Below are 27980 nucleotides of genomic sequence, written 5' to 3'. Positions count from 1 at the left end.
GTCAAAATATGCAAGCGTTGTTGTGTCTAACAGAGCTGCCTTAATTTTTGTAAATGCGTTCTCTTCTTCTGTACTCCATTTCCACGGTGCATCCTTCTTCGTCAGGTTGCGAAGCGGCTCTGCTATGGTGGCTAGGCCGGGGATGAACCGCGCACAATACTGCGCCATCCCTAGAAAACTCCTCACCTCTGACGCTGTGGATGGGGCTGGTGCATGTTTTATAGCATGTGACTTGCGGGGATCCACCTTTACTCCGTTGTTGTCGAATAGGTATCCAAAGAATTCCACAGATTTTTGGAAAAACTTGCACTTTTCTTGATGGAGTGTGACTCCGTGCTCCGATAGTCGTTTGAGTGTTGCGCGTAGTCGCTGGTGGTGTTCCTCACTTGTTTTTGAGTGGATGAGAATATCATCGCTGACGTTCAATACGCCTTGCAATCCCGATAAGATCTCTTTAACAGTGTTTTGGAAAATCTCGGCAGCTGACGAGATGCCAAAATTCAGGCGTTTGTAGCGTCGCAGGCCCAGGTGCGTGGAAAATGTTGTGATATAACGGCTTTCCTCCGCTAGCCGGAGTTGATGATATCCGGCATTGAGATCGAGCTTAGAAAACCATTGTGCTCCGTTGAGGTCAGCTAGAATGTCATCGACTGTCGGTGTAATATGCCTCTCTCGTTTGATTGCCTTGTTCGGCATGCGCATGTCTATGCATATGCGTATCTTCCCAGGCTGACGAGGTTTTTCGGCGATCACCATTGGCGAAACCCATGGGGTTGGACCAGTGACTTTTTCTATTACGTCTTGTTTTTCTAGGTTTTCCAGCTCCTTTTCTACTGCTGCTCTGAGATGGAAGGGTATTCTTCTATGCCTGAGGGCGATGGGTTGTATTGTTTTATCGATATGTAACTTTATCGGCGGTCTTTTGATCATGCCCAATCCTTTGAACAGTGATGGAAATTGCTGTAGTAACTCGTCAACTTGGATGCTTTTGACGGCATTTGCGAATGCAATTAGGTGTAGGTCTTCGGCCGTGTGGCTTCCAACTAGGAGGTCGGCTTCTTTGTCCACCATGTGGAATGTTGTGGTGACTTCGTGTTCTTCCGCTTTTACCTGTACTACCATCTTGCCTCGCAGCGGGAGTGGCTCTTTCCCGCCGTATGTGAATATTCGGACCTTGGATGGAACCAGTTTTGGTTTAGGATCTAAAGCCTTATAGTGCTGGATGCCCATGACATTCACTGTAGCGCCTGTGTCTATCACCCCGGTTGTCGGGGACCCATCTATGAATATGTTGCACTTGGGTTGCGGCCGTCGTCTTTGTTTCAGCTCATTTGTGAATGAAATGAAGTAGCACTCACCATCTTCATCTTCCGAGGAATCGTCGAGCCTGTCACACCTTTGGTATGTTGATTTCACGCTTCGTGGTGATTGTTCAATTTCCAGCTGGCGGATCGCCCCAGATAGTGACTTCCTCCTGAACGATCCTCTTCCTCGGCCTCTTCCTCGGCATACGCTGGAGAAATGATTCGGGATCCCGCAGTTTGAGCAGGTCTTCCCGCGTGCTGGGCAACTCCCTGCCTCATGTGCTTCACGCCCACAGTAGCCACATTGTGGTTGTCTCTGTGTTCTGGTTGGCCATCTGCCTCTTCCACCTCGGCTGGATTTGCTGATTGCATCAACCCTTTCTTCCTTGATTGTCGCTCCGTTGTTCGCGTTGGCGTTCGAGACTGCTTCCATTGCTGAGGAGCGTACATCCGACAACTCATACGATCTTGCCAGTAGGAGGATTTCCTCTAAGGTGATCTTTGGTTGGCGGAGGATCAGCGTCCTTAGGGGTTTGTTTCTGCACCCTTGTATGAGCTGGGCTGTGACTTCTTTATTCGAATCATCCTCTGCGCACGTGCTGACCAGTTCACGTAGGCGGGCGTGGAATGCATCCATGCTTTCTCCTTCCCTTTGCCTGGACTGCCTAAATTTGAATCTCTCATAGTGTGGGTTAAGTTGAGGATCAAAGTGTGCATTTAGTGCTTGCACTGCGGCATCGTAGTTGTTCGATTCCCCAGTGTTCGGGAGGTGTGCAAATACTTTATATATTTCTTCACCACCAAAGTGAAGCAGTAGTGAACGCTTCACTTCTTCATCTTTTTCCCTGGTGGCTATAAAATAGTTATTTAGTCTCCCTAGCCATGTAGCCCACCTAGGTGCTGCCGTCGACGGGTCCGCCAGTCCACTGAATGGTGGTAATGCTTGCACTTGCGCATGCGATGAGTGTTGGGTTGGTATCGGCGCTGGTACGTGTTGTTGGGGTGGAGGCTGCACTACTGCATTTTGTGGAAGCGCAGCATTACCTGCATTACCTGAAGGGCCTCCTCTCACGTTTTCCTCTGGTAGGTCAGACATTGTGGGTGCCGATGGTCCCTTTTGGCTTTAGTGTGATGCCTTTCAAGTGATTGTTGATGCTTTGCCAATGCTTGTTGGATTGTTTGTTGGTTTTGCTAGTGCTTGTTGGCATTAATGTGTCCCTCTGTTGTGTTTTTTTTTTTCAAGATATGGCTGCCAACTGTCTGTTTTGCTTCTCACTCTATTGTTTTTTGCCAATGTTTTTTTTTTTTTTTTAAACTGTTCGTTTTTCCTCTTCTAGTAATGTGCCTTGGGCCGCTGGGGTTTCTGTACACTTGAAATCGGCTTCGCCGATGCTTTTCCCCGTTTGCTGTTGAAAGCGCTGCTCTGCGCTCGTGTTCCTGTCAGTTTCTGCGTGCTTGGGGCCTAGTCGGGCGCCGGACCTTGCTTCTGCGCATGCGCGTGCTCTGCGCGGCTCCTGAGGCGTTTCTGGGCCTCACCCTCGTTTTCTCCTCCGCCCGGTGCCTAACGCAGCTCCCGCTCACGCTGCTTACCGGGATGTCTTTCTCGCGTGCCTTCTTCCTTCGTGGGCTGAGGAGCGCCACACAGTCTCGGGTGGGGACAGCTTCGACGCCCTCAGGGAGGACTTCGCGGGCCACTCGTCGTTCCGGATCCGGACTCGCCACAGACGTCGCCTGCAGGTAGGGATATGTACGATCCCGCCCTCGTCCGCCAAAATGTAGGGGCCGGCTATCGCTGAGGAGCAATAATAAAAGGGACACTGACACAACTATAAGTTTGGTTGGACAGGAAGTCCAGAGCGACTTCCTCCCGTTTATTTATAGCCTTCCGGCCACGCCTGGCCTGAAGGTGTTACAATGTGTGCAAGTGGTTCCGGGGCTCAGCCGAGACCCTCGGACCACTAGAACGCTACACAAGGGGCAGAAGGTTTACGCCTCGCTGAGTACCTAGGAGTGGCAGGAGCTAGAATATCCACGGCTCCAGTAATGAAGTTGGCTAGTTCAGACGCTGCCTTCTCTGGGTCTGAAGTGAAGGAAATTGATCCGAAAAAGGGGGCCAAGGAATCATTGGAAATGTTTTTATAGTTTCGTTTAGATTCTCTAGAAGAGTACTCATTCATGGATGGCTCTATACTAGAGGTGGTAAGTACAATAGGTACTGCCAAATGATCAGTCCATACTAGCAGTTCCGGTGGGCCTGTACTGATCCGGGAATCATTGGAGAAGATTCCGTCCAGCGTATGACCAGCTCGATGTGTGGATTCCTTGACCAGCTGTGTAAAACCGCAGGCATCTAGAGGGTCGACCAAAGATATAGGGGCATATTATCAAGGGGCTTTATCTCCGCTTTTTTGGCTTTAAAAGCCAAGAAAGCGGAGATAAAATGATCTCCCTATCAGCAACAGGGTGCTAACACGCAAATGTGCATGTTAGCACCCTTTTTCTCTACGCTTCCCCTTGCATCTCTAATGAGATGCAAAGGGGGCGTTCCAGAGAAAAATAATAGGAGAAATGTTGTTAAGCGACATTTCTCCTATTATCAAGGATTTCGCTAACCCGGTTAGTGATAAAAAAAGCAGTGCTAACCGCGGTTAGCACTGCTTTTTTTACACCTGCTATTTTCCTGACTTAGCCATGATATCCTATGGAAGGTGGATATCATGGCTAAGTTTGTGAGCCCCTATCATCAAGCTAACTCCAAACTTCGAGAGATTATCGTTGGTTTTCCAGCGATAATCTCTCATTTGGCAGTTAGCGTGAGGATTTTTATCACCTCTGAGATAAACCTTGCTAATAGCAAGTTATCTCTGCGATAATTTCCGGCGATGCTTAGCGTTAAAAAATTAGTTGCAAAGCCTTGTTAGCGTTAAATATCGCTAATCGTTGGTAATATGCCCCATAGTGTCTTTGGATGTAGCATCCTCTAGATGAAAATTAAGGTCTCCTAATATGGTAAAGTGCGGTTTGCCAGCGTACGGTTCTAGTAATCTGAACAGATCACTGCTGAAATTTGATCTGAGCCCAGGGGGCCTATACATCAGAATCCCTGTGAACGACAAGGATGGCGATGAGGAAAGAAAGAAATGTAGAGCCTCAAAAGGGTCTGATGATTTTGACAGGGCATTAATTCTACAGGTGAGATGAGACCGGTAGAGGATAGCCAGGCCACCACCTCTACACTTAAATCTGTCTAATCTCTGTAGAGCATAGTTCTCTGGGATAGCTAAGAGGAGGTCACGCCCCGATGTGTCTGTGGCCCATGTCTCCGTAATGAAGACCCATGCTGGTTTCCTAGCTGTCACAAAGTCGTGAAAATAAATGTTATTTTTAATTATGGAGCGGGCATTGATCAGATAGCCATTCTCGAGATGGGCCTCATTGAGCAGTAAGCGTGTAGCCTGATCATGGTTACTGAATTTAGGAGTAGTGGATGAGTCATACATACATGTACCACAAAAGTACCCCTCCGGCAAAGCTTCAGGAGTGTATCTGTGATGACATGAGAGCAAACTGGGTTTCATAGCAAGCATATCTTGGAAGGAGTATGAGCGCATTACCTTAAAAATAGGCTCAGAGTTCCCCTTATGCAGCCCGTACTCAGCGCGGACGGGCGCAGACGGGCTGAACTCTGGCGTAACTTCGGCGTAGACCCGGCGATCCTGCTGCGCGTGACCGCTGCGCGTCGCCATGGCCTCTTTTAAATGTCCGTGCGGAGCCCTTGTGACGCCTAGAGCGTCCAGGTCGCCTTCCGGTGTGCGTCGGCTGTACTAATATGGCCGCCGCCTGGCTTCAAAGTATAACTGGAGTGTGCAGAGTTTCGTGACCCGCCAAATAGCGGTGCGTTTAAGATTTAGAACAGCTATTTTTTACAGTGCAAGTATGCGGCCAAGTATTTTTAAAAACAAGGGAAATACAAAATCATAAGAAAATGAAATGTGACAACCGGGTAGTTTTAAAATAGCCTAAAATTCGGCAATGCAATAAGGTGCTATCTGCCTGAGTCAGAGTCACCAGAGCACTGGCTTGCCCTCCTTTAAATGTCAGTGCGGAGCCCTTGTGATGCCTAGAGCGTCAAGGTCGCCTTCCGGCGTGCGTCGACTGTACTAATATGGCCGCCGCCTGGCTTCAAAGTATAACTGGAGTGTGCAGAATTTCGTGACCCGCCAAATAGCGGTGCGTTTAAGCTTTAGAACAGCTATTTTTTTACAGTGCAAGTATGAGGCCAAGTATTTTTAAAAACAAGGGAAATACAAAATCATAAGAAAATGAAATGTGACAACCGGGTAGTTTTAAAATAGCCTAAAATTTGGCAATGCAATAAGGTGCTATCTGCCTGAGTCAGAGTCAGAGTCAGAGTCTTTCAATTGAGGCATGTCAGTTTTTGCCACATTGATTTCTTTTTTTTAATTAATCTTGATTACATTTTTACCTTATTGAGACAAACCCATCCAACCACCCTCCACCCCCCCCCGATACAGGCATTATAGTTAAACAAATATATAAACATTGGTCAGAATAAACACATAATCATACAAGGTTTGAGATTCACCAAATTAAAATATAACACATGCTTAACAATTTTGATTAATCAACATGTTCTATCCATTGCATAAAGAGATCCCAAATTTCTAGTTCTTTCTTTTTCTTATTCCGACCCTTCCGACTATATATAGCTATTTCCAAACTATATGTTGCTAGTATGCGCGCGTGCCATTGTTGAAATGTAGGTGGGTGTGGGTCGTGTTAAACCGAGGCTAGACATATTCTAAGTACCGCCATTGCTACAAATATTAGTCCCCTCATTTAGGTCGGTCGAGTATCTCCGTCTGCCCGCAAGAGTTTTTCAGCAATAGTTATCTCTATATTTATTTTAAAAATTTTAGATAGAAAAGTGTAGATTTCCCGTCTAATAGTACAGAGTTCATTACAGGTGGCGAACATATGGATTATACCTGCTTCAGGGAGCGCACATCTTGGACATTGCGTCCCCTTGCCTGTGCTCCACTTGGCTATTCTTTTAGGTGTATAATACAGTTGAAAGAAGGTCTTATAATATTGTGATTGTAATTTGGTTGAAATTAAAAGTGATTGGGAGTAATCAAATGCCATCTGTGTGAGAAGTGTGGCTCACTGGTTAGAGGAGGCAGACCCTGATGCATAGGTCAGACCCGGGACCAGGGTTCAATTCCCGACGCGGCAGGGTCTTGAGCTCAAAATGTCCACGGACTCGATAATTCTCGCCTCGGTGCCTACTCGAATCTTGGGTTCACACTCTGCAACTCTGGGCAATAGCTTGCTTAATCTCCACTACGGCCCAACTGCGATGGGATACCTGGTCTTCACCTTGGGGATGCCCAGTAGGGGTTATCTCGCAGGGAAAGCCAGGACGGGTTCCCAAAGCAAGCGCTAATAGACCTGTCGGTGATTTGGCACTATATAAATCGAAATTAACATAACATAACATCTGGATAGAAGTTTCTGGTATTTCTAATTGGTTCTGCCATATTTGAATATGTGTGTCTAAATCATCGGGCAGACTATTGATCACATTATTATATATTTCCCCAATGTTCAATATATTGTTTTGAATAATCATTTCGATTATTGGTCTTTTCTGAAATGCAGCGCTGCCACCACACTTTTTCATTATAAAATCTATAATTTGCAGATATTTAAAGAAATCTCGGTGATCAAAGCCAAATTTGTTTTTTAATGAGTCGAATGTGTTAAACCCTGTTGAGTTGTAGAATGTGCCAAGTTTAGTGATACCCAACCTACGCCACTGTTCCATACATGAATCAGTAAAAATCGCAGGGAGAATTTGATTTCTGTAAAAGGTCATACAATGCGAAACTCTACCAATCCCCAGAATTTTGCTTATATTGCCCCAACCTGTGTATATTCCTTTTAAGGTTTTACAACAAACCTTTTTAAAATGACAATCATAGGTCAAGCGCCAGAGGTGATCACCTGTCTCTGCCCCTAGAATGAGTTCCTGTGGGGTCGGGACTCCCCTTCCTTGATTTAGATCAATGCTAGGAGTTAAAAGTGCTCTGCTGTAATTGAGAATAGTAGCCCACCTATAAACTTTAAAGTTTGGCAAGGAGAGACCTCCTCTGTCTGTAGGTAGATTGACAAATTTAATCGCTCTACGTGGTCTACCATACCCCCAAATAAAGCCAGAAAAAATACTATCAATTTCTTTAAAAATCTGTTGGTCAAAAATTAGGCAAATAGTTCTAAAGAAATATAAAAACTTAGGGAAAAATACCATTTTAATTAAATTGCATCTACCAGTAATAGTTAGATGTTAGATGCAATCTCTTCAATGCTCGGTCCGTTTGTTTCAAGAGTGGACTCAAGTTGAGTTTAACCAAGTTGTTAAGATTTGAGGTGAGTTTTACGCCTAAATAAACCACGTTTTCAACCACCCTTAGATCACAATAATGGATTTTGTTATTGATTAGGATTTGAGTTTTGTTGTGATTTAGTTTATATCCCGACACCTCTCCAGAGTGACTAGCGTCTTCTTCCATTAAAATTATGGCTTCATTTGGATTAGTTGTGATTATTGCGATATCATCGGCATATGCCAATGTTTTTGTTTCTCCATTTGGTGTTCTCATTGGTATTATGGCTTGGTTAGATTCTAGGCTCCGAATAAATGGGTCTATAAATAGGGCAAATAAAAGGGGTGAACAGGGGCAGCCTTGCCTTGTCCCTCTCGTCACTTTAAAGTTTCCAGATATATCCCCATTGATCATAACCATCGCTTCCAAGTTAACATACATCATACGGACTGCTTTGATGAATTTTTCCCCGATCCCACTCCTTGACATAGTCATCCATCGATATTGCCAGGAGACCCTATTGAATGCTTTTTCAGCGTCTAGCAAGATAAGTGCCATAGGGTTCCCTGAAACTTCGGCTATGTCAAAGAGTGTGATCATCCTCTGTATGTGATCGGTGGTTGATCTGCCTGGAACGAACCCATGTTGCCTAACTGAAATGATTTTGTGTATTAGTGGAGCAAGCCTACTAGCAAGTAATTTAGAATACATTTTGGAATTGTTGTTGATTAGGGTGATTGGGCGATAGGCCCCCAGCTCCATAGGATCTTTTTTCTTCTTGGGGAAAACGATGATCTTTGCCTGGACCCAGGATCCCGGTGGTCGCCCACCCTGAAACACCTGGGTCATCAGCTTGGTTAAGATCTCTTTCAGTTGTTTGCTAAATCTAGCATAAAATTTTTATGGGATTCCATCGAGTCTGGCTGTTTTACCAAATGAGAGGCTGTTAATTGAGAGAAGTATTTCAACCCATTGCGGCGTTTCAGCCAGACTATCTTGGTCATTTTGGAGAAGTTGAGTCCATGTAACCGAATCCAAATAGTCCTCAATTAGAGATTGAGTTTTACATGTCTCAGTATATAATTCCGTATAATTTCTTTTAAATATATCTCTAATTTCTTTAGGATCTTGTGTAGGACCCTTCATAGGGTCTCTAATCTCCTTAATTGTATTATCGGTATATTCCTGCCTAGTTCGAACTGCTAATTGGTGCCCTACATTTTCCTCAAATTCATAAATCTTTTCTTTATTTTGGGTGGCTTTGCAGATTGCCTTTAGTGTGAAGATTTCTACAATTGAGTTTTTTGCAATAGCGACTTCTCTTATCGCCTCATCGATATTGGTGTTTCCCTGAATAGCCCTTACAAGATCTTCCTTTTTTTTAATTAGATTATTTTGTAGGTTTTTTAACTTTGATTTTGCCTCCTGATTATTTTTGATTGAAAATCTAATAGTTTCTCCCCTGATTCCTGCCTTGAGAGTGTCACATACAATTTCCAACGGGCGCTTCCGCGATTATATTCTAAAAATTCAGGAATCCATTTTTATATGTGTTGACAATATTCTTCGTTAAGCAATAAAGCCCTTTCAAAAGTCCACCTCTTGTGATTTGGTTGCATCTTTCCTGTATCAATAGTTATAATTAGAGGATTATAATCAGACAATACCTTCGGTAATCGATTTATGGAGCAGTTTGCAGCAATACAATGTGATGCAAATATATAATCCAACCTTGAGAATTTATAATGTGTGTGGGAAAAGAAAGTATAGCCCGGATTTTTGGGAAAGTGCGTTTGCCAGCAGTCTGATATCCCGTGTGTACTACAAAGTTCCTCAAGGGCTCTAAAAACTTTCGGTTTCCTGCCTTGATATGTAAACTTGGGGGCAGATTTATGTTAACTGGCGCATCCCCAGGGATGCGCCAGTTAACATGCGCCACAGTGCGCCACTGCTCCGCCACCCATGGTGCGCCGCATTTACAATGCGGCGCACCATGGTGCAAGGTAGTGAGGATGCGTGACGCATCTCTCGGCGCACGGGCGGCGCATTGCAGGAGTCATGTCGCAAGTGCGACATGACTCCTGCAAAGCACAGGGGCCACCTATTCAATGTATGGTGCGTCACCCTTACGCCTGCTTCAAGCAGGCGTAGGGAATTGACGTAGAAAGTGACTGAGTGAAATCTTATAGATTTCACTCAGCCACTTTTAGGAGGCGTTCCTGCGCAGGAACGCCCCCCCTGCGCAGGAACGCCTCCTTATGGCGCAGGGGTTTCCAACGTGACGCATCTCCTAGATGCGTCACATTGTAAATAGGGCGCATTGTTTGCGCCACCGTTGCGTCACATTACGTGACGCAATTGCGGCGCAAGGAGGCGCAAGGGCCTCATAAATCTGCCCCCCTATATGTCCGTGCGACCAGTCTGATGGAAGTTTTAAGTTGAAATCATCACAAACAATCATGGGTAGTGACCAATGAGCCAATTCATTAGATAAACATTCTAAGGGATCTGGATCATCATTAACACACCCATATACCGAACATGTAGTTAATTTTTTCCCCACACCATATTGACACTCGGTTATGGCCCATCTTTCAAACTTATCTGCAGCTGATTTAAGCAAATTGGAGACCTCCACCGCGTGCCAAGATTGCTACTCCCCGTGTTTTATTTGCCTGAGTTGTTGCCGTAATCACCCTGTATCCAAGATTTTTTAGAATTGATATTTGGGACCCTTCCACATGGGTTTCCTGGAGACAAACGATTTCTGCTCCAATTGAGTTAAGACCTATTGCCTTTCTTTGCCATTTTTTGGGGTCATTTAGGCCACAGATATTAATTGTTAGAATCTTAAGTTGGCTCATTTATGCAAAAAAAGGAGATTTTCCCTTTTTTAGTCTACTTTTGGAGCTTTGCTCAGTCCCATAGCACCTTGCGGATTCCTCACCTTCTGACCAGATTACGTGCCTGTAAACCCCCCTCTCACCTACCCCTGGTGCCCCTTTAAAAGAAAAACACTCACCCCTCCCTGTTGACTCTCCCACCCCCCTCTACCCCTTAATGAGGCTTCCTCGTTCAGAATGAACCAGGTTGTGGGTGCCTGTGTAATCAGAAGCTCCAAGCGGCTGCAAGTTCCAACCCCGTGTCTGCCTGTGAGTGAGGCTATATTTAATCTTAATGTGTTAGGTTTTCAAAGTTTGATTAACAAACATACATACAAGTAACAATGAGGAGATTGCAATTATTATTAAACGCACCTACTTCACTTCCTTCCTGCTCTTGTATTAGATAACTAGTTACATGTAATCCTGCTGAAACCTTTGACTTATTATTGTTGTTGCTTTAGGTAGACTATTTTCTAGTCTTGCTTTTGTCTGAGTTTGTGATTTCTTTTAGGTACGCTTCTGCCTGTATTTCGCTAACAAAGCTTCTCGTAGTGCCGTTGAAGATGATCTTTAATCTTGCCGGGTTCTGCAACTAGACAGTGGCGCCAATTTGTTCAAAGGGAGTAAACAACTGTGTCATCCTCCACCTTCTTTCCACTGTAGCATGAGCATAATCTGGTCTGCAGAAGAATGAGAAACCTTTATACTCTCTATTTTTAGTCGACCGAGCTAGGTCAAAAATAGCTTTACGTAGGAGAAAGTTACCAAAGTTTACCAGGACTGCTCGTGGATACTGTGCCGTTGCCTGTGGTCTTTTGGAGAGGGTCAGGGAAAAGCGATGTGCCTTTTGTATTTCTTTGGCAAAATCCCAAGTGAGAAGCCCTGGGAATGCTTCTTTCAACAATGAAATTATGTACCCCATTGGCTCATTCCCTTCTGCATTTTCCCGGAATCCCAAGAAAGCGTAAGTTATTCCATCTTGCTCTATTTTCCTGGTCTTCGACTTTCAACATTAGATCTTTGACTAGACCCTCCTGCTCTTTCCCAAGTGCTTGCAGAAGAGAAACATCTTTCTCGAGATTTTCCGTGCGTATTTCCACTGAAGCCATTCTGTCCGAGATCTCCAGACACGTGAGCCCTACTTTTTCTACTGCCCCTTGGAGTTTCTGAATGGCGATGTGGTTTTTCTTGTTATCATGTTTGACATCTTCTTGAAAGCTCTTGATTGTTTTTAGCACGTCGCACAGAGATGGTTCTGATTGCGTAGTCTTAAATGTTTTTGATTCTCCAGATAGACATAGATCTGAGTCTGGTTTGACAGTGTCTTGTAGTGAAAGATTCCTCGGTCGATGACCAGTTTGATCAGTGTTACTCCCTTGATCCGTTGTGTCATCATACATTAGTTTGTTTTGTCTTTTTTTTTAAAAAAAATTCTCCTTTCTTGTTTCTTTCTCGAAGCACTATCCTTTGAAGCTGAATTCGATTTATTTATCTCTGGCTAAGATAGTTCGAGATCTGATGGTTCAGGGGATCCAGCACTTGTCTGTTCCGGCCTCTGTAACTCACTTGAGGTTGAAGCACCGGTTTTGTAGATTTCAGAGTCAGAATCAGACTCGGCAGAGCGAGCCTGAACATGAACTAAGTAATGAGAGTGGCAGTTCATAAATGGAGTTTGCTCTGAATTGGCATCTTCCCCAGTGATTTCAATTGATGTATCACTCTCTATAGTTAGCTCAGGTACATGTTGTAACTGTTGTATCTGTTGGTTGCTGCCTGTGACGTGATCCAGATTTTGAGCGGGTTTTATGAAGTGTAGATCTAAACCGGGGTCTAGACTAGGATCTATCTTTGTAGTTACTTTATAGCCGGTTATCTCATTCACTCTTACTGGTGCAGCTAATTGTGCAGGTGCTGGTGCTGATTTTAGTTTAACCATGTCGTTTGGTTAATTTGGAACGTTCATTTTGATCACTGGTGTGTCTTTATCTTTATCTTTCTCATCAGATTGTCGCCCAGTTTTGGTGGACGAGTTAATTCCTTGAGCACCTTGAGCGCCTGGGATTTTAGTTTTACCAGTTGATTTTTTATCAAGACCCACGGGTCCTCCACCCCCCACTGGGTCATGCGATCTTTTGGGCAAAGAGTTAAATATGCTCGAGATCCGAGGCTGTGCATCAGTTTGCCCACTGGTTTTTTCAGCAGTTTTTAAGTTTTTTATAGTTTGAAGTCTCCTTGCCTTTCTTGCCAGCAGATCTGTCTTATCTGTTTTATCCGTGATAGACCCATTATTTTGTAGATTATGTAAATAGTAATTTGTATCTCTATTGCCATCAACATCTATTTACTTTCCCTTCTCTGTGTGTTTGATTGTACACTTCTCCTCTTCCTTTTCCTTCTCCTTCTCCACCTTATTCCTTGAACCTCATCGATTTCTGATGCAGCCTCCCTCACTGTGTACCCATCATCTCAGGACTCCACCATCCTCTTCTCTTAAAGGAATCATGTAGTGGAGAGAAAAAAACTGTTCTCTTTTCCCAGTCCTGCATCCCTAACAACGGCCAGCAAGATGGGCTTCTGAGAATATTTGTTGACCTTGACTGGGATTTTGAGATCTATTGTGACATCCTTCATGGATGGCCCCTTTGAGACTGACAAAGTGTTATGCATCCAGGGATCACTGTATCAGTTCAAATGGCGCGATCTGTTGCAGACATGGCCTTTTTTCTCTGTGAGCATCTCTGTTTGTGTACATTGTCTATGACTATATCACCTCTTACATACGTCTGACGCTACGGCGATCTTTAATGTTTGGAATGCCAACATTTATAACACAAAAGTTAGTTGTGGGAGCTTTTCACAGCACGCACTTTATCTTTCTAATTATCTATGTTATGCAAGAATATATATGGTTTTAACAATCTACAACATTCACTCAAGAGCTTAAGAGGAGCAGTGTAATATTGTGTTTTTCTAGCAGAAGAGCCAAGCTGAGGGACTTGATTGAGGGTTTCTCAAACTTCAGGCAGATGAATAGGCACAATAGGAATACTTCTCGGGAATTCGTTAGTACACGGCTCATCTTGGTCAACAGCACCTCCAGAACTCTCTTCTAGTATGAAAGCAGTATGGGTCAAGACCAAAGAATCTGAAGCAAATTGGCATCAAATTAAAGACAATGAGGACATGCAGCTGTGACTCCCGGACATATTTTGTTAATTCAAGCAGGTGTAAGTTAGGCTTAGTTCAGAATATTAAATTGAATGTACTTAATGTGGGAGACGCGGGATACTTTATGGGGATTTTTCAATATTTTAGCCCAGTCCACATCATGCAGAGGCTGTGCAGGATAACCCCTAGTGGTCTTTGGTAGAATGGTCAGTAGGAAACAGTGTGTGATATTCATCGCAAAAGTAGCTTAACGCAACACTTCACATCGCACTCCATTGCCGGAAAATAACACCTGGTTAACGTGGTATCCTAAAGCCGGCGGCACCAAGTGATAGTCCCATGGCAAGGTGTCAAAATACCGCGTGAAAACCACCGCGAAGCTGCAAAAAGGAGAAACACGAAAAAAGTTGCAATGAGGCCAAGCACAATACATAAATCACCGATAACCAGCGACAAGCCTGCAAATCTCATGCCTCATGCGGGAAAATGCACCACAAAAGCAGAACAAGAAAAACCCACCAAAAACAAAATAACCTGCGTAGCAACATGGATTACCCCGGTCCGAGTGCAGAGGCCAATGTGAACCCTACAAGCCCCACAGACCACCAACAAGGAAATCCGGGGTTGGGGAAGGGCAAGGAGAAGAGGAAAAGTAAGACGGGGTGAAGTCTGCTGGAAAAGCAGATCAGTGTCTCGGAGGGGACAGAACATCAACTGAATGCCAATTTGACAAATGTGAATGCAGTCGGAGTGTCGAGGAGGTCAATGGAGGAGGCCAAGAGGCACTGGCATGATGTGAAAAGTCAAACCAAGCAAACCAAGCACAAAACAGCTGCCAACAGGAAGGCAGCAATGGCGATAGGAGGTGGGAGTCCTGCGCCACAGGAGAAACTGGAGGAAATGGAGGCCACAGGTATCATTGTGGAGACGGTGCAAGGAGTCAGGAGTAGGGACACAGCACGATAGGACCTGACACAACATCAACAGGGAGAGCAATGACTAGGGACTGGGAGATCGGGGAGATGGGCACAATGGCACACATGCAGAACGATGTGAAGCACACTGCACACCCACAATGACCCAGGATCATGTCCCTGATCCGCATGGCACACTGCAGCAGACACACATGGCAATCACAGCACATCCCACGACAAGTGGCGTAACAATGATCCTTTTTTCCTCCTGACTGAAAGGTGTCATCCTCTTACACCTCTCCTTCCGTGCAATGATATCTACTGTGCCATTAAAAAATCAAGACTCAGTTCCAAATGTATGACCTACTAGCCCGCTGTGTATGCCTGGTGGAGGACATCAAAGAGAAAGGAATACTGCAGGCCTGTGTCGCGGAGGCTGTGATGGTCTAAGGAGGCTGTCAGGGTCACGGCACTCGGGCTTGGAGCTGGCACCGGCACGTGGTGGGCCCTCGTTGACACACAATGGTATCGGCAGGTGTGCATTGAGACCTGGGTGTGCAGGGCCCGGTAGGGCTTGTTCTGGGACCGTCGGGCCAGGGTGCAGCAGGCGCAGAGGATTGTAGGCAACAACGCTCATGGCGACGGCGACGGCATCATGGCGGGGTGAGGGGAGCATCCCTGGCAGAGACGTTGGGCATTCCAGAAGAGAACCATGCCCAGAGGTACATGGTTTTTGTTCACACCCCTACTCTGGCCTGGTGTACCACGGGCCAGCCCTCTCTGCTCATGCTTACAGGGGGGGTCATAACAAACTACATTTCCGGGATCTTCCCCACTGGCTGGGGTGATATGGCTGTATCCACAGTCCACTACACTCCATACACCAGCGAACAGGGATATGTGTGTGGTCTGCATACTGCAGTCTGGCCAGCACATCCACGCCACACTTGGCATTGTGTACCTTCTCATTCATCGGTCACTTGCCTACTTCCCACATGCCTGGTCCCCACCTCTTCGCACAATCTGCTATTGTACTGCTGAGGTGCCATGTCGTTGATGGCTTATGTGCATATTTGGCCCATGTTGCCACAGTAAGTTGTGCTGTTGTGTCTGGTGGGTGGGTATGTTGTTTGGCATGTTGTATGTGAGTTTGTGACGTGTTCATTCCCAGAGTTGCATGATTGTGGAGTTTAGGTGGAAGGGCTGGTTGATGATGTAGGTTTCAGGCACACTGCCTGAGTGGTTGGCGTCGACGTTGGTGGGGATTCCCCGGTGTTCCACAGTTGCCTGCACATTGATGGACTTTGTGTGCTTTCGGTTATTGTGTGCAGTGTTGCCAGGGGGCACAAGTAGGACATGTGTGCAGTTAATTGCCCCCTGACATGTGCGAGAAGCCAGCTGGTGCGTAGACGCCTTGCTTGGTCTCCAGCTGTTCCTGCACAGTGGGGGGGACATATAGGTAGTGTGGTACCAAGCTGATTATGGCATCCAAGACAGTTGTGAGGAACTTGGATTGGGCTGGCTGTGAGACTCCTCCGTCTCTGGTAGTTGTTGTTTGGAAGGTACCAGAGGTCGACACTTGCAGCACGGCCAGCAGCTTTGTCTTAGGTGGCATATTGGTTGTCTGCTGTGTTGGTGCCGTATGCCCGTGGGCAATGGTGGGCAGAATGCGTGGGATGGTTGTCCTTTTGAGCATGTAGTGGACACTGACATTCCCTCGTGTTGGGTCTGGGAGGCTTGTGCATTTTCTGAAGGTCCGCTATCTTCATCTGCGCTGACTCTGTGGTGTTCTGAGGGCGGGGGGGCAGGGAGGGTCCGGGGATGTGGCGATCCTGGGGGTGGTGGCGGTGGGTGTTGTGGCACTGTTGGGGCTCCGGGCTGCATGATCAGTGGCTCCATTGCATCTCTTGGTCTTCATGCATGGCTGTGGTCTGGGCTTCCTTGTCTGGTGCCGGTTGTCGTCCGCCTTTGAACCAGGTGAAAGCAAGTGTTAATTTTGTGCCACTAACGCATCTTATTGCATATTTTGTGTTCTTATCTCCGATCTGGCTGGTCGTTGAGAATGTTGAGGTATGGTGTTCTCTCAGCTTTTTGCTTGGGAACACCTACTGTGCATCTCATCAGCGATAGTTGCCGGGGTCATCCGTGGCGATGGTTTTTGAGGATTGCTATCGCCGGAAAACTTGTGATATCGGATGAGCTAAAGTGCTGATAACTCTGCGATAGATCCTTGAGAATATTCCCCAATGTGTAGTGCAGTGAGCATGCCTTAAAGTCTATACGTGTAAACCCTGTGTTATGCAGGGGACAACCAGACAGCCAGTGAGCCACAAAAGGAACTGTGCAGCTAAATATTAGCATTCAAAGTCCAGAAAGACTAATCCACCAGTAGTCACAGGAAGCTTGAGTGAGTAAAAAGCTCCCTAGTCCCCAAATCAAATGTGGGACGTGATGAAGTGACTGAAAAAGGAACGAGGGATGAGCATGTGAAGGTTTCCAAAGTAATACAATAATTGGGATAGCACCACCATCTTCACCAGTGCCATGTAGCTCATTGCTGAAAGTAGAAGAGAAGATCAAAAACCCCTGACCCTGCTTGCATGCCAGGTCTCCCCCCTACTGCTGAACAGCTCCACCTGTTGTCAACCCCTCCGCTTCCCTGAGCACAAGTTTGATCCTTCTGTGACCTGATTGCCTCTGCTTGCCGCTGTGCCATTTGGACTGTATTGTAATTTTGTGTTTTTTTCTCCCTCTATTTTGGTGTTATTTTGCCTTTGTTGTACCGTATTTCTTAGTTTCCAGCCTATCTCGTTCCCCCCACCCCCTTCTTGTCTTCTGTACTCCATTTTCCCACCGCTGCCCCCTGCGGCCTTGCCCCCTCACCGCCCCGCTCCCGTCTCCCAGCTGCTCCTCCCTCATGCACCTATATGCACCCGTCCTATATGCACCCGTCCACGCCTGGACCGCGCCCAGCACCAGAACCACTGGACCCCGCAACCGCCATGCCACCAGTCTCCGCTACAACACCAGCACCCTCCCCACCCTCAACACCGGCTGAGACCACCGCTGCTTCCAACCTGCCCCGTAACACAACCACGGACCCTTCTCCTGCCACACCTGCAACTTCACCTGCAATGGACCCACCAAACCCGCAAGGACCGGACCCAACCACCTTCGGTGCATACTCCTCAACACCGGCTCCGCACGGAAACTCACCGTCGAGCTCTGGGACCTGCTCGAAACCTCCACCCCAGACGTTGCCTTCCTCACCGAGACCTGGCGGACCTACTCCTTGGCACCCGACATCGCCATAGCCATCCCAGACGGCTACAAGGTCACCATCAGGAATTGCACCAACGGAATTGGAGGAGGCTTAGCCATCGTCCACAAGTCCACATTCCAGGTCCACACCCACGCTGACGACACCCTCAACACCGCTGAACACCTACACTTCTGGATCCACACCGACCCCAACACCATCCTCAGAGGAACACTCGTCTACAGACCCCCAGACTCTGGGCTCTGTTCACTGACCCCATCGCGGACCTCGCCAGCACCCACACACTTGCCTCTACGGACTACATCCTCCTCGGGCACCTGAAATTCTACCTCGAGAACAACGCTGACACCAACTCCGCCAGGCTGATCCACAACCTCGCCAACTTCGGCCTCAGACAACTCGTCAATGCACCCGCCCATGCCGCCGGCCACACGCTTGACCCCGTCTTCTCCACAAGCTCCCACGTCACCTTCAACCACACCACTGAACTCCATTGGACCGACCACCGCTGCATCCATTTCACCTTCAAGAAACCAACCACGCACCACCGCACCCAACAACTGCCCTGCTGCTGCTGGACCAAAGTCACCAAAGATCAACTGACCTCCACCCTCGCCCAGAACCCACCCACTGACCCCACCCACCCAGACGCCGCTGCCCGCAACCTCAGGCAGTGGATCGCCAACTGCGCCAACACCCTTGCCCCGCTCAAGAAACCCTCCTACAACCACACCAGCAAGAAAGCCACCTGGTTCACCGAAGAGATCCAGACCTCCAAACGTACATGCCGGAGACTGGAGAAGAAATGGCTCCACGATGACACACCGGACAGCCACGCAGCCCACAAGGATGCCACCCGCAGGCATCACCAACTCATCTGAACAGCCAAGAGATCCTCCTTCAAAGCCCGCCTGGACAACAACGCACACAACAGCAAAGAGCTATTCAGCATAGTGAAGGTACTCTCCAACCCCACCGCCAATGACATCCCACCCTCACAAGATCTGTGCGACTCACTGGCCACCTTCTTCCATCGCAAGATTGCTAACATCCACGACAGCTTCAACACCCCGACCGTGCCGACCACGGCAGACCTCGCCCCCCCCAACCAACACCTGCACCAACCGCCTGACCTCCTGGTCCTACGTCAACGACAACGAGACACGCAAGATCATGAACTCTATCCAATCAGGATCACCGTCAGACCCCTGCCCACACCACGTATTCAACAAAGCTGACACAACCATCGCACCCCAACTACGGAAGATCATCAACATCCCCTTCGAGACTGCGACATTCCCCGAAAGCTGGTAACATGCAGAAATCAAAGCCCCCCTCGAGATCCCCAAGGTGGACCCGAAGGAACTTAAGAGCTTCCGGCCCATCTCCCTGCTCCCCTTCCCAGCGAAGGTCATTGAGAAAATCACCAAAATGCAACTAGCCCACCACCTCGAGGACAACAACATCTTAGACCCTTCTCAGTCCGGATTCAGACGTAACCACAGCACCGAAACCGCACTCATAGCCACCACAGATGACAACAGGCGCCAACTAGAAAACGGTGAAACATCAGCCCTCATCCTCTCGGACCTATCAGCTGCCTTCGCCGCAAACTAAAGACACGCCTCCAAGAAGCTGGAATCCAGGAAAAGGCCCTGGACTGGACCACATCCTTCCTCTCCGGCAGAACACAGAGAGACCGCATTCCACCCTTCCGATTCGAGGCCACCAACATCATCTGCGGCATTCCCCATGGCTCATCCCTCAGCCTGACCCTGTTCAACATCTACATGGCCCCACTCGCACAAGTAGCCCGCCAGAATGACCTGAACATCATCTCCTATGCTGACAACACTCAGCTCATCCTCTCCCTCACCAATGACCCCCACACCGCCAAAACAAACCTCCAAGAGGGAAGGAAGGTCGTCGTCGAATGGATGAAGAGCAGCAGTCTGAAACTGAACTCGGACAAGACTGAGGTCCTCATCCTCAGCCCCACCCCCACTGCCTGGGACGACTCCTGGTGGCCGACCAACTGGGAACGCACCGTCACCCACAGACCATGCACGCAACCCATGATTCTTCCTCCACTCCTCCCTGTCCATGTCGAAGCAGGTTAACGCTAACTCCTCCTGCTGCTACAACACCCTCCGCATGCTCTGCAGGATCTACATGTGGATCCCGTCCAAAACCAGAAGAACAGTGACCCAAGCCCTCATCAGCAACAGGCTAGACTACGGCAATGTACTCTACGCAGGAATTCTGGCCAAACACCTACAACGACTGCAACGCATCCAAAACGCCTCCGCCCGCCTGATCCTCAACATCCCTCGTCCCCGCCACATCACCCCCACCTACGAAACCTGCACTGGCTCCGCGTTGACAAAAGAATCACCTTCAAGCTCCTCACCCATGCACACAAAGCACTCCACAACAGCGGACCAGCCTCCCTGAACAGCATATCAGCTTCTACACCCCCACCCGCCAGCTCCCCTCCGCCAGCCTCACCCTCGCCGCCGTCCCCCGCATCCAGCGAACAACTTCCAGTGGCAGATCCTTCTCCTTCCTCACTGCCAAGACCTGGAACACCCTCCCAGCCCAGCTGCGACAGACACAGGACCTGCTCACCTTCAGAAAACTCCTCAAGACCTGGCTCTTCAAGCATTAGCGGCACCCCTCCCCTCAGCGCCTTGAGACGTAGTGCGCTTTACAAGTATTCTGATTGATTGATTGCAAAAGGAAACTGGGTAGGTATTAGAAGTAACTGATTTCCCGTTCAATCTGCGGTCTAATTGCACAGAAAGGAGAAACACTTCCATATTTTAAAGAAACACTTCCTACAATATGCAATCTTTATCATGTTCCTATATTTTGCTTGTGTAAATTATATCCCAAATATTTTGAAGATTCTGCATGTATGGTGGCAAGTACGGATGAGCCAGATCACTTGGTTGCCCTCAGCTTGACAGTAGAGCCATTAAAAGACATGAGCAGAGTGGGTGATTGCCCAGCACAACCTTCCACGGGGTCTGGCCCCTGCTCACCCTTCAAAAGCACAATCAGCAGCTTGTTACCCTACCAGAGTTTGCCGGGTAGGTGTTGCTTGTTCAACCACTTGACAGCGCCTCTTCTGTTTCTCTTCTCTTTGCCAAGACAAATCCCCAGGTTCACAATACTTTCCGATACTCATAGTGGGCCCCTCTTGTCTGAATTCTCCCACCTTGTTCTTTTCTTTCTTATGCCTCTAGTTCTTAGACAGAATCCTTTGAATTAGTTGTTGTGTATCTCCCAGCTAATCCTGATTTCATCGTGCTCTTTAGTTCTCTTTGTCTGGTATTCTGGGCTTCCAGTTCTGAGCTAAAGGTAGAATCCTGGATGCACTCTCTTGTGATGTGAGAGAACAGATAAGCTGTAGGTACCTCACATCCTGACATAAGTTATGAGACTGCCAACCACACCATCTGCGCTGCCTCATTAATTTTCTTTAGGTTTAAGGTTGACTGGAGGTTGAGGTGAGGCAGATGTTTTTGTTGAACTTGTCTAATCTAACAGATGGTCACTTACCTTAATGTTTCCCAGACGGTTAGCCATTGGTTTTAAAATGTTTAGAAACATAATCAAAGTTTGCAATTTTGCTGTTGTTTTCTCCAAGAACGTTTGGGTAATTTTGGAAAGGGGTGATGTACTTGACACCGTCCTCAAGGTCGTAAACCTACTATTGAACAAGGACTTGATGTGCCACCTGCATGTAGCATACCTAGAGGCAGTCACATAAAGACCGTAGTGAATATATAGCATTACCTAGAAAATAGTAAATAAATGCACTGATAAACTAGTGAGGTAGGGCCTCTCCTTCGATGTGTCTCTAAAACTGACCTTTGTCCTGAATTTTTGCCCTGAATTCTTTACAGTTCTCTCCAGAATGTGCCTCATGTCAGTTGGTCACTCTAGTGCAGATACACAATCTTCTCTTCTTACTTGGAGCACAGTGTTTGTGCCATGAAGCCATGAGTGTGGAACCAGCGCTAGCCCTATTAGGAGTGATCAGGGGGAGGCGTCCTGGGACATTGCTCAATAAAGGACACAGGAGTCCTGGTGATCAGTCCTGGAATGTGTCCTCTGATGCTCAGTCAAAACTCACCCTGCCCTCTTTTAATTTCAGGGGGTCTGCCAACGCCTCGCCCGAGGATCACACCTGGTGTCTATACACAGTAAAGAGGACATCGAGTACCTGAAGAACTTCATCTACTTGCACAAGCACTTTCATCGTGCCTTCTGGTTGGGGACATCGAACCTTTACATGGTAGTGTGTGCCATTACATGGTCTTAAATGGATGCCTGGGGCAAAAACTACAAATGGGAGATGGATTAGGGAGTTTGAGGTAGATACATGATCCGGATTCTCAACCACTTCTCACTTTCCTCCAAAACAAATTCAAATGTGACATGATCGCTTGGAGTCATGTCAGAGGTTCTCACTATCAGTAGTGCATCAGGTGCAGTGGCACCCTGGTCTAGAGGCCTTAAGGGCCAAAGAGGTCTCAAATATTGTTCTGTTTCACTGCTCTACAAATTGACAGGAAGTCCCAATTGACTTGCTTGGACAAAGCACATAGCTGCCCAACTGTCCCGCCTTTGAGCCTGTTGCAAAAAGTGGGAGCAAAAATCTCTGCCATGCAATTTCCATCCACATTTTACAAGTGATTTTACAGCACTGGCCGCCTGCACCCCATCAGTGGAAGTGGGGTGAGCTGAGCCCCAACAAGAGAGGGAGGGAGGGAGACTGCACCCTGTCACTGCAAGTAGGGTAAGTTGAACCCCAACAAGAGACAGGGTAGGGGTGGCTGCATCCCATCAATGTAAGTGAGGTGAGCTGAAACCCGACAAGAGACAGGGGGGATGCACCCCATCAATGCAAGCGAGGTAGGCTGAGGCCACAAAAGAGGTGGGGGCTGCTCCCCACAAATGGAAGTGGGGTAAGCTGAGGTCCAACAAGAGGCAGTGGGCTGCAACCCATTAGTTCAAGGGAGGTAAGCTGAGGCCCAATAAGAGGTGGGGGCTTCACCCCATCAATGCAAGTGGGAGCAGCTGCACCCAACAAGAGGCGGGGAGGGGGACTGCATCCAATACATGCAAGTGGGGTGAGCTGAGCCTCAGTAACAGGCAGGGAGGGGAGCTGCACTCCATCAATGCCAGTGGGGTGAGCTGAGACCCAATACCAGGCAGGGAGGTGGGAGGCTGCTCCCCATCAATGGAGTGGGGAAAGCTCAGGCCCTACAAGAGGTGGGGGCTGTATCTTATCAATGACAGGGGGGTGAGCTGAGACCCAACACCAGGAAGGGGGCAGGCTGTACCCCATAAGTGCAAGTGGGGTGCACTGAGACCCAACAAGGGGTGGGGGAGGGGTAACTGTACCCCCTCAATGCAAGTGGGGTGAATTGAGACCCAACAACAGGTGGGGAAGGGGGCTGCACCCAGTCACTGCAAGTGGGATGAGCTGAGGCCCTACAAGATACAATGTATGGGGAGTTTATATTCTATTGTAACTTGTCAATTCAACGTCAATTTGAAATGAATTAGAAATATTATAAAATCAAGTAGCTGCTCTGGCATAGGATACCTTCAATATAATCCTTACATTCCTAGCACTGGTTTAAGGTCTATATTTAAAAGAGTGAAATGCCATCTTTAGCTGATTTTCCCAATATTGTCCCCCGCATTGACATAATATCCTGGAATATATTCATCTATTTTACAGCCCACACATGAGGTGAGCCGTGGGGCCATAAGTTATAGCTCCTTGACAGCAATGGGTTTCTTTCTTCCAGAACAAACACTTTAAGTGGACGGATGGAAGTCCCATGGACTTCAAGAACTGGCACCCAGATGAGCCAAACAGCTCAGGGGGAAAGGAACACTGTGTATGCTCAAACTATGGAGGTAGGTATTTTTCTCCCACATTCAAATGCTCTTTCCTGTAAGTCTTTCATTTGTTTTCACAAAAGCAGTTTAATACCTCACACCTATTTTGTGAATATATTTCTCCTTTTATTTAAAATATTCATGCACATTTGTTGAACTTGACCCATATTCAAAAGCATTTTCTGAAAAGCAGACTGCAGCTCCTCTATCTTTCACTATGTGCCAGAGTTTCTGGAAGAAGTTGTGAGTTGCTCCTGATTTACTCCTGAACTGATCATTACATATTTGTAATGAGTACAATACAGAGACTGAATGCTTTCGCTTCTTCTCTTGTAGGCCCTGGACTCTGGGGGGAAGTGAAGTGTGATACCACTCTCACCTTCATCTGTAAAGCCCCCAACTCTTCTAAGGACAAGCCCTTATGTTCGAAGGGAGAGTAGAGATGTTGAGCAACCAATGGCGTCCGTTCTGAGGAGATGGAAGCACAAACGCCAGGCATATGGAGGGAGGAACTCTCAGGGGTTTGTTCTTGAATGGCACTTGTGCATAAAAATAAATAAGTCACTGTATTCACCCATGATGTGTGTATTAAACTCTCACAGCTTATTATATAATGTTTACTTTCCGCATCCCTTGCCACAAAATTGGGATTTGGTTACAGGATCTCCACATCTGACCAAACCACAACCTTGGCTTTCCTTCCTTCTTCCAAGGCCTCCTGGTTTCATATACATTGTGAGCCCTCGTGAAACAGAAATCACAGCCAAGGGAATTCATCCCATGAAGGTCCAGGTTCATTGGTGAGTTCTAAACTTAGAGGGGAACGAGGAGCACTTAAAAGTCCAGCATACAGGCTCCATAGGATACTATGTAATACAAAAGGTGTGCAGTTCCTGGGGTAGAGGGAACGGGAGGATCTAGATTAGGGAAACTGAGTCATCAGATCAGGGGATCTCATTGCTCGGAACCAAGAGCTCTCACACACCTGTGTGGGTGGTATGCTTCATCAGCTCCTCAATAGTCCGGAGCTGCGATGACCTACGGGCATCTTGAGGACGTCGCATGAGCATAAGACGTCGATGTGAGGGGTAGAGTTGCTCTAGGTGTTGATTAGTGTAATGTGATTCTGTGGTTTAAAAATAACTAAGCGATACCTAATTAAATTTAATAGGAGGGCTCTCTTGTTATGATTAAAATGCAATGGGTGGCTGAATGTTGGAAGTAATGGTTCTATCCAGCTCATAAAATAGTGTGTGTGTAGGTCAACACGTTTCTTTCCCTCAAGTGTCGCTATCGATCTGGGCAATTCTTCAGGACTTAAAAATGAAACCTAATCTACTTGTTGTAGGGAAAATGTATGTAGCATTGGCAAAAGGTACCCCAATCATACAACCAAATCTTCACAATAAAGTATGTCTGGGAACATCTGAAACCCAACCTAAGTTCGGTAAGCTACTGACTCCTTCGGTGATGGCAGAGATCACGCTAGCTGTGGAACAAAAGGCTGATTCAGGGGTGACTTACCCCGTGAGTTCTCCATTAGCGATGTCAGCGTAGGTCAGCCGTCAAGTGTCTTAATGCTGCAGCTATCCATGAAGTGCTAGCGGGGAGTGGGATAAAAAGTAGGACCATACTGTCTACTCTTACTCAAAATGAGCGAGTAGTAGAATGAATGTGTAAATATATGAGCTGAGGACGAAGAGGATTTGGAGTTTAGTTTCCTGATCTCATAGAGTAGGTGGTAATTGTGTCGTCAGCAAAAGAAGAGCCACATTTAGAGGAAGCAAAGTTGTGCAAGAAACTTGTAACTTGTAAGATGACCTGGACTTCAGAAATGAGGTATTAGCCTGGCTGGTCCAAGCACCGGGATATCAAGACTTGGGTCATGTGGAATTCATAGGATTGCTCAAACACAGTCTTCATCTTTTCTTCAAAGAAGAGTTCTCAGAGTTGATTCTTACTTCATAAATACTGGAGCCCCTCAATAACCGATCCTTTCACATCCACCTGCTGCTCCTGGTGAAACTGATCCTAGCTTTTGGATCTAAAATGTTAAACTTAGGCTGATGCTACCTAGAGAATGTGTCCGCTGGTAATACTCCATCTCTTACACCACCCAAAGAGTGTGTGATCAGGGTTAGTGTCTGGTAATACTCCATCTCTTACACCACCCAAAGAGTGTGTGATCAGGGCTAGTGTCTGGTAATACTCCATCTCTTACACCACCCAAAGAGTGTGTGATCAGGGTTAGTGTCTGGTAATACTCCATCTCTTACACCACCCAAAGAGTGTGTGATCAGGGCTAGTGTCTGGTAATACTCCATCGCTTAAATAACTTAAAGAGTGTGTGATTGGAGTTAGCATCTGAACAGATCAGAATTGCCAACATTGTAAATCTGACAACACCGAGATCCTACTTGTTGTTAAAACCCACGGCCAATGATCACCTCTTTTTTCAACCTCTCTTCAAGTCTACAGTGAAAATCGTGAGGTTTCTAGACAACAAGCCTGCAATGCAAGGACAAATATTCACAAATACATCCATGGTGATGTCTCAGAGTCTATAAAAATAAAGTTAGGTTACACCCCGACCCCTCTGAAAACTTCTTTGATGCACTTCTTGCAGGAACCTCCATGTTAGAGACCAGCTTTTAGAGGAAAGGGCTTTTCCACTCTAGCCCCGTGCTCTGGAAGACTCTATTGCTGAGTATAAGATTGATATGATAGTGAGGCCCTGGTTGGGCACTTGAACTTTGAACCCTAGTCATTCTGCCTCGCAGGAAGGTAAGTCTCACCCACTTTCTACATTTGGAATATCCCGATGTAGGGTTTCATTGATGAGATTGAACTCCTGCAATAACAAAAATGTTAAACATCTGGTGCATTCTATAGCCCAAACCTATCCAAAAGGTTGTGGAGGGCTTTACGTGGTAACAGACAAGCTAAAGGTTGGTGATTAATAGAAGAGGAAGCTGAGTTGCACAGCTAATGCGCTGTGATATAGTGTTCTTTAAAGAAATGAGTCTTCTACTATTTCCTAAATTGGAGCAGCAGTGATGGATATGGGGCTGTTGTTCCAGATCCGGGTGGTATAGATGGAAAAAGCCTGCTGTCTTGCTTCTTTTCCTTTTTAACAATTCTTAGGGCCCGATTCACAGAATGAACTCAAGACTCAATCCTAAACTTACTACTATTTTGGTATTCACAGAATGCACTTACTACATTTGGTATTCACAGAAGTTAGGATTTTGTCATAAGTTTGTCTTAAGACAAACTTAAGACAGACTTAAGACAGACTTAAGACAAAATACTAACTTCTGTGAATACCAAAAGTAGTAAGTTCATTCTGTGAATCGGGCCCCTAGTCTTCAGTCTGATAGTGTCCTGGCTGTGGTCACAGGGTGATGTATAAAGGAAAGTACCAGAGGAGGTGCTGGCAATTTCTGGGGCTGGGCTCAGGGGAGAATGTCAGGGGAGTGTTAGGGGAGTATAGGGTGGAGCCTTAAGCATGGTATCCAGGGAATGTTATGTAAGTATCAGAGAGAGTGGAGGAGATGTTGCGTGGGGCCCTAGGGGAAGTGTCGTGAGGGGCAACGGGAAAGTGTTTTAAGAGTATTAGGGGGTATTAGGGAGAGTATCAACAAAAATCAGAGGCAAGACACAAGGGAGAGTATAAGGGGGGGTATTAGGCAAGTATCCAAGGGAATGTCATGGAGAAAATCTGGCAGAATGTTGGGGCAAATTAACTGGGAAGCAAGTCAGGGATAGAAACTCTGAGATGTTAAGTAGAGGGGGGTAGAGGAGGGCGTGCCAGGGTGCAGTATTAGGGGAGGGATATCAAAAAGAGGTTCAATTTTAGTGTCAGGAGCAAAGCACCTGGAAGGGCATCAAGAGAAGAGCTCTGAGTCTCTGGGAACTGGCATGAGGGGGCATGTCCGGAGGCAGTGTCAGGCAGACTATTAAGGGGAGTATCAGGAGGAGTGTCATAGGACATGTATGGGAGTGTGTCAGGGCGAGTGTTAGCATGTACAATAGGGAAGTATCAGGAGAATGTTCAATTTCAACTCTTAAATTTGTTATTTCAGTACTACAAGACCTTC

The 27980-nt window shown here is 46.9% G+C and overlaps 1 protein-coding gene across 1 annotated transcript in view; it reads left to right on the top strand.

The window, feature by feature from the left end:
* Positions 1-24439, top strand: part of LOC144766834 (lectin-like) — a 140793-nt gene extending 116354 nt beyond the window's left edge. Inside the window, exons 4-6 of the mRNA XM_078650558.1 lie at positions 22121-22261; positions 23787-23898; positions 24217-24439. Of these exons, the coding sequence (XP_078506684.1) occupies positions 22121-22261; positions 23787-23898; positions 24217-24320 (357 nt within the window). The 3' untranslated portion in view covers positions 24321-24439. The remainder of the gene's footprint in view (positions 1-22120; positions 22262-23786; positions 23899-24216) is intronic.
* Positions 24440-27980: the final 3541 nt, after the last annotated feature.

This window comes from Lissotriton helveticus, chromosome 1_1 (assembly GCF_964261635.1).
Source record: "Lissotriton helveticus chromosome 1_1, aLisHel1.1, whole genome shotgun sequence".
NCBI classification, from domain to species: Eukaryota; Metazoa; Chordata; class Amphibia; order Caudata; family Salamandridae; genus Lissotriton; species Lissotriton helveticus.
Note: the sequence above shows the minus strand (reverse complement) of the source record. Positions and strands in the feature narration are given on the sequence as shown.